At 42.5% G+C, this 6,000-nt stretch overlaps 1 protein-coding gene across 4 annotated transcripts in view; it reads left to right on the top strand.

Moving 5' to 3' along the window:
* Positions 1 to 6,000, top strand: part of KIF19 (kinesin family member 19) — a 90,277-nt gene that overhangs the window by 49,569 nt on the left and 34,708 nt on the right. For all 4 annotated transcript variants that reach the window (XM_042452181.1, XM_042452180.1, XM_042452182.1 and 1 more), the window contains exon 6: positions 3,777 to 3,902. In XM_042452181.1, the coding sequence (XP_042308115.1) occupies positions 3,777 to 3,902 (126 nt within the window). The remainder of the gene's footprint in view (positions 1 to 3,776; positions 3,903 to 6,000) is intronic.

Below are 6,000 nucleotides of genomic sequence, written 5' to 3'. Positions count from 1 at the left end.
GATGATGATGATGATGATGATGATGATGATGATGATGATGATGATGATGATGGTCATCTAGTCCAACATTCTGTCTTGCAGAAATACTCAACTAAAGCACTATTCTAAGTAGACACTTCCAGCTGCAATTTAAAGATCTCCAGAGATGGAGTATCCACTTCCTTCTGAGGCAGTCTGTTCCACTTTCAGGCAGGTCTCACAGTGAAGGAGTTATATCTGATGTTTAAGTGGAATCTCGTTTCTTTAGATGGAATCTGTTTTCTTGTAATTTGAATCTCTTAGTTTGTGTTCTAGTATCTGGAACAGCAGAAAACAAGCTGCCTTCATCTTCTGCCAGTGGTGTGAGACTTCTGAGCAGGGGGCAGGGTCCCAGACGGGGGACGGCTTTCTGGGGCAACTGTGCATTTGCCAGTTCTCCATCTCTGCTGCTACTGCATCCGTCGTGTCAAAATTGCGGCACCCACGTGAACAGGGTGCCGCCATTTTTACGCCCCGTCACGTGCTAGAGGTGAGGCCAGTATGGATGCTGTGTCCTCGGCCAACCCCTAGCACGTGACGGGGCGGCGCAAAAGCCCGTTTAAATCGGGCCAATGATAATCAAAAAGAAACTGGAGGAATAATATTGCAGTTCAACTAAGATAAATCTGAGTTCTGAAACTCTCATAAATGAACACTAGCAGATAGCTTAGCTTCCAAGATTCAATAGGTTCTGCTGCCTTTAGGGTACCTTACATTTATCCCTGTTGAAATTCTTGTCATCATAGGCTAGAAATGATTGAGAATCACTCACATAGGGTCTGAACAGACAGGCCAAAATAAAGCTGCTTCAGTTCACTTTGGTGGAGGTATGTTGTTTAAATGATGCATGCATCCTAAGAAGCCAGAAGCCACGCCAAAGCTACGCTCCAGTTCAAGGTGCAGCTTCTGGCCTCTTAAGATGTGTCTGTCATTTAAACAGCATACCTCTAAAGTGACCTGAAGCAGCTTTATTTTGGCCTGTCAGTTCAGGTCCTAATATGGTTGTTTTTCTGAACACGGTTGCCCACAACTATTTTGTACTATTTCCACATTACATCGACGCTCATTGTTCACCTTAAAAACCTAAAGAGAAAAGGACTGAATAGGAAGCAGCATTTCCATTAGAGATGCATTTTTGTCTTAAACCTATGTCCCATAAGCTGTCTCCTTCTGAAACCCTTTCCATCCTTTCTGCCTTTATGACTGCTGTACTCACGCTTGCATGCACAGATAATCACCTTGGTAACACATCAGGCCTCAAGCTAGTATAATATTGACATATGTTGCCAGCTTGGAGTAAGCAGCCACCCAGCAACAAACAGAGAGTAAAATGAACCGTACTGTGAAAGAATATTCTAAAGGAACTAAAGTTCCTTTCTATTTCTTCCAGTCCCCAAGATAATGTTATGGTGGAGGACTCACTCCATCTTATGCCCAGCTTTGCTTCCAGCATCTACTCTGCTGAAGCCAAGCTATCAGCTTCCTCTGTTTCCCCCCAAAATCAATTTTCTTTCTCAAGGCTTATTCAGACATGAGTAGCATGGGGAGCAATGTTCTAAACAGTTCTGTTGCTAATGTACTGTTAGGCTGTTTGTTCTAGGGTGGAGATGGCATTGGGGTGAAGTTGTCAAATGTCCTGAGCAGAGCAGGAAATTAATTGGTCAGCAAGCATGCTACAATAACAGGCTCTACCTGGGCTAGACCAGGTAACTGTTACATGGATTTGTAATTGGTTGACAGGCCGAACCCAAAGGGTGCTCAACAATGGCTCCTTTTCATCCTGGAGAGAAGTGACCAGTGGGGTCCCACATGGCTCTGTCCTGGGCCCAGTGCTATTCAACATCTTCATCAATGACTTGGATGACAGAATTGAGGGCATACTTATCAAATTTGCAGATGACACCAAATTAGGAGGAGTAGCAAATACCCCAGAGGACAGGATCAAAATTCAAAATGAGCTGAATGGACTAGTAAGCTGGGCTAAAGCTAACAAAATGAAATTCAGCACAGAGAAATGTAAGATACTGCACTTAGGGCAGAAAAACGAAATGCATAGATATAGGATGAGGGACACCTGACTGAATGAAACTACGTGTGAAAGGGATCTAGGAGTCCAAGTAGACCACAAGTTGAACATGAGTCAACAGTGTGATGTGGCAGTTACAAGGCCAATGCAATTTTAGGCTGCATCAATAAAAGTATAGTGTCTAGATCAAGGGAAGTAATAGTGCCATTCTATTTTGCTTTGGTCAGGCCCCACCTGGAATGCTGTATCCAGTTCTGGGCACCACAATTCAAAAAGAATGTTGAGAAACTGGAGCATGTCCAAAGGAGGGCAACTAAAATGCTGAAGAGCCTGGAAACCATGTCCTATGAGGAATGACTTAGGGAGCTGGGGATGTTTAGCCTGGAGAAGAGAAGATGAAGAGGTGATATGATAGTCCTGTTTAAGTATTTGAAGGGGTGTCATATTGAGGAGGGAGCAAGCTTGTTTTCTGCTGCTCCAGAGACTAGGACCCGGAGTAATGGATGCAAGCTACAGGAAAAGAGATTCCACCTCAACATTAGGAGGAACATCCTGACAGTAAGGGCTGTTTGACAATGGAACAAATTCCCTCGGAGTGTAGTGGAGTCTCTTTCCTTGGAGGTCCTTGGACAGAGGCTAGATGGCCATCTGTCAGGTATGCTTTGATTGAGATTTCCTGCATGGCAGGGGGGATGGCCCTTGTGGTCTTTTCCAACTCTATGATTCTATGATTCTAAAATTATAACGATTATAAATGTAGTTTCTAATCCCACCAACTGCCAGGGATCTCCTCAAGGAACTCTCAGGAGGGCTAAATTTACATGGGCATTGAAAATGTCATTAAGCCCAATTGTGATCACTGAGGAGGTGCCATACTATATAACTAACTAATTGGGTGAAGCACAGGAGCATTCCCAAGACATCTTGCTGCCTGAAGCTCAGCAGCAAATGGTATGACACTATCCACCCAGCTCAAGATGCATTGCACCCAAAGCCAGCCAAATTATTGTGGCACAAATTATTGTTGCCACTTCTTCACATACACAATTGAAAATATATATATAATACTAAGAAATTAAATAACCATTTGCAGCCTTTTCATGATGTCCAAAATCTGCTGCCTGAGGTGGATGCATCACTGCCTAATGGTAGAGCTGGCCTTGGTGGGGCAGAATCCAGTGACCTATAACTAAGTTTCAAATATTATTTTATTCTACCTGACCAAGCCTCAACATCCACCCTTTTCAGAACCAGGTAAAACAGGGCTGGGGAACTTTGGCTCTCTATATGTTGATAGACTAATGCTCCTATCATGGTATGCCATGAGTCTGATGAAAATTGGAGCCCAACGACTTCCAGCCCTAAATTAAAAATAATAACCAAAGCTCCTTGATTACATGCTATTTGATCCCTGGACACTGGCATATTTTATTTATTTGTTTTGTGTGTTTATACCCACTCTTCAGCCACAAAGTCTCTCCAGGCTGCTTACAAATTGTTAATTTGAGAGTTCCCTGCTCAGGCTTACATTCTAAATAAGACATGACACACAAAGAAAAGGAAATGGCAGTGGAGGAAAGGATTATGTTGAGCATATACTGCTAGTTCTTCTCTCCCTCTGAGGCAATAACGGTGGCATTTTGGATGGAGGGGGGGTCTTTCGTGTGCATCTGGGCTGTGGTGTGATGGAGCTGTGTCTGCCTGAACTATATGTTCTCTTTCTCTGAAATAGATTTACAATGAGATGATCCGGGACCTGCTTAACCCATCCTTGGGGTACTTGGACCTACGTGAAGATTCCAAAGGTGTAATCCAAGTGGCCGGAATCACTGAAGTGTCCACTATCAATGCTAAGGAGGTGAACGCATATAAACCAATTATGCCAATGGCCATTAATTTCACTGCTACCAAATGCTGCTCTACAGAGTAGTGACACCAGTATTAATTTCCTACTCTGAAAGAACTGAGCTTCAAAGCGTTACTGTTTTGAGCTACAACTCCAGGAATCCCACCATCCAACCTGGGATTCTGGGAATTGTACTACAAAAATGTTATGGAAACTCTGTGCAGGAGCCAGTCATACCTATGTACCTGTTACTGTGGCTGTCTGGGGACTGTTTCAAGTGAAGATCCAGATCAAGCCCATTTGATCCAGCCTTGGTCAAATTTAGAGTCCATCTATCTCACCTTCCTGTCTCCCACATAGATTGCCCTTCTTGTTAAAAATGCTGTCATTCCAGCATCCCTACAAAGTATCTTCATTAATGGCCCTTAAATGCTTTGACCCTCTTTTTTGAGTCTTATATTGGCTCTTTTTGGTCGCTAAAGGTTTGAGCAGTTTCAGCCAATGCTATTGTTTGTTCTCTTGCTTATTGAAAGGTGACATGGGTTTCAGTTAACTCTTAGTAAGCCATTAAGCTGGGGATAAGGCTGAATTTATAAAGGTGATTCTTGTTTGCATTTGGATTTACTATAGTTTTTGAGGAAAAAGACAAAACCACAAACTGATAACTGAATTTCATGTTCTTGTTTCATTCAGCTTACTTTGTGGGTAGAGAGAGGGAAAAGAATCAACCCAGTTCTTCAGGCAACTGTCAGTACAGATTTTTCTACTTAGTTTTTCTACTTAGTTTTTTCCCCAGTTGAAAAAAATGGCTATATAGAGCAGGGATGGACAGCTGTAGCTTTGCAAACATTGCAAATGTTTCTGGACCACAACTTCCAGCAGCCTTAGAATACCAGCAGAATGGCCATCAGCAGACTAAACAGTGGTGAGGAATCACAGAAGTACTTCAGGTTCTCAACACATCATTTTCTAAACACCCATAAAAATTCCCAGGAGATTTACTCCGTGCATGGATATCCTCATCTGTACGCTCCACCTGGATTAGTTTTCCATCTCTAGAAGTGGAGGTCACTTTGGTTTACAAAGGTTTTGATGTGGGAAGAACTGACATAAGTGACGTTCTAGTAACAGAAAAGTTCATTTCAAGAAGCATAATATGCTTGAAACGTGGCACTGTTCTGAGTGAGAGAAAAGTTAAAATGGAATGAATGAGGGGGCTGGATGCCTTTCTCTATTCTTCAACTATCCATATCTAGAAGTATAAGTGTTGTTGTGTGCCTTCAAGTAATTTCTGCTTTTGGTGACCCTAAGGTGGCCCTATTACAGGTTTTTCTTGGCAAGATTTGTTCAGAGAAGGTTTGCCTTTGTCTTCCTCTGAGGCTGTGACTTGCCGAAGGCCACCCAGTGGGTTTCCATGGTTGAGTAGGAATTTGAACTCTGGTCTCTAAAGTCCTACTGCAATGATGGTGAACCTATGGCACGCGTGCCAGAGGTGGCACTCAGAGCCCTCTCTGTGGGCACACATGCTGTCGTCCTAGCACAGAGTTTGCCAGAGTCTCTTACTAGAAAGCCAGAGGAATGTGGCACTTTGCAATAAATAAGTGGGGTCTGGGTTGCAGTTTGGGCACTCGGCCTATAAAAGGTTCACCCTCACTGTCCTAGTCCAATGCTCAAACTACTACATCACACTGGTTTTTCAGAAGTATAACTACCAATGCAGAATTTGCTGTTGCTGTTCCCATGATTCAGTGGTCCACCCAAGAGAAAAGGATTATTTCTGATTTCCGAAAGCATAAAAGAGAGAAACTATGAGATAGTGTCTCATCCTGTTATTGAAAATAATCTTCTGTGAAGAATATATTCTTTGTAAATAAGATATGGGAACAATATTCAAGTAAGAGACACATTCCCCATTTATCTCTACAAATATATCTAATTCCTTTGGCCTTTTTTCATGTGATCAAGGATCAAGAGGTTTACAGTCCAGATTAATCTTGCTCTCTTTCTGTGACTCTTGTCTCTTTCTTTTGACACTAGTACAGAACTGCCAGAGCTTAAATAAAGCTCCATGGACACTAAATTATATTCACGAGTACTGGATAGTTCTACA

The sequence above is a fragment of the Sceloporus undulatus genome, chromosome 2 (genome assembly GCF_019175285.1).
Source record: "Sceloporus undulatus isolate JIND9_A2432 ecotype Alabama chromosome 2, SceUnd_v1.1, whole genome shotgun sequence".
Lineage (NCBI taxonomy): Eukaryota > Metazoa > Chordata > Lepidosauria > Squamata > Phrynosomatidae > Sceloporus > Sceloporus undulatus.
The sequence above is the reverse complement of the archived record's forward strand: the minus strand, read 5'-3'. Positions and strand labels throughout refer to the sequence as shown.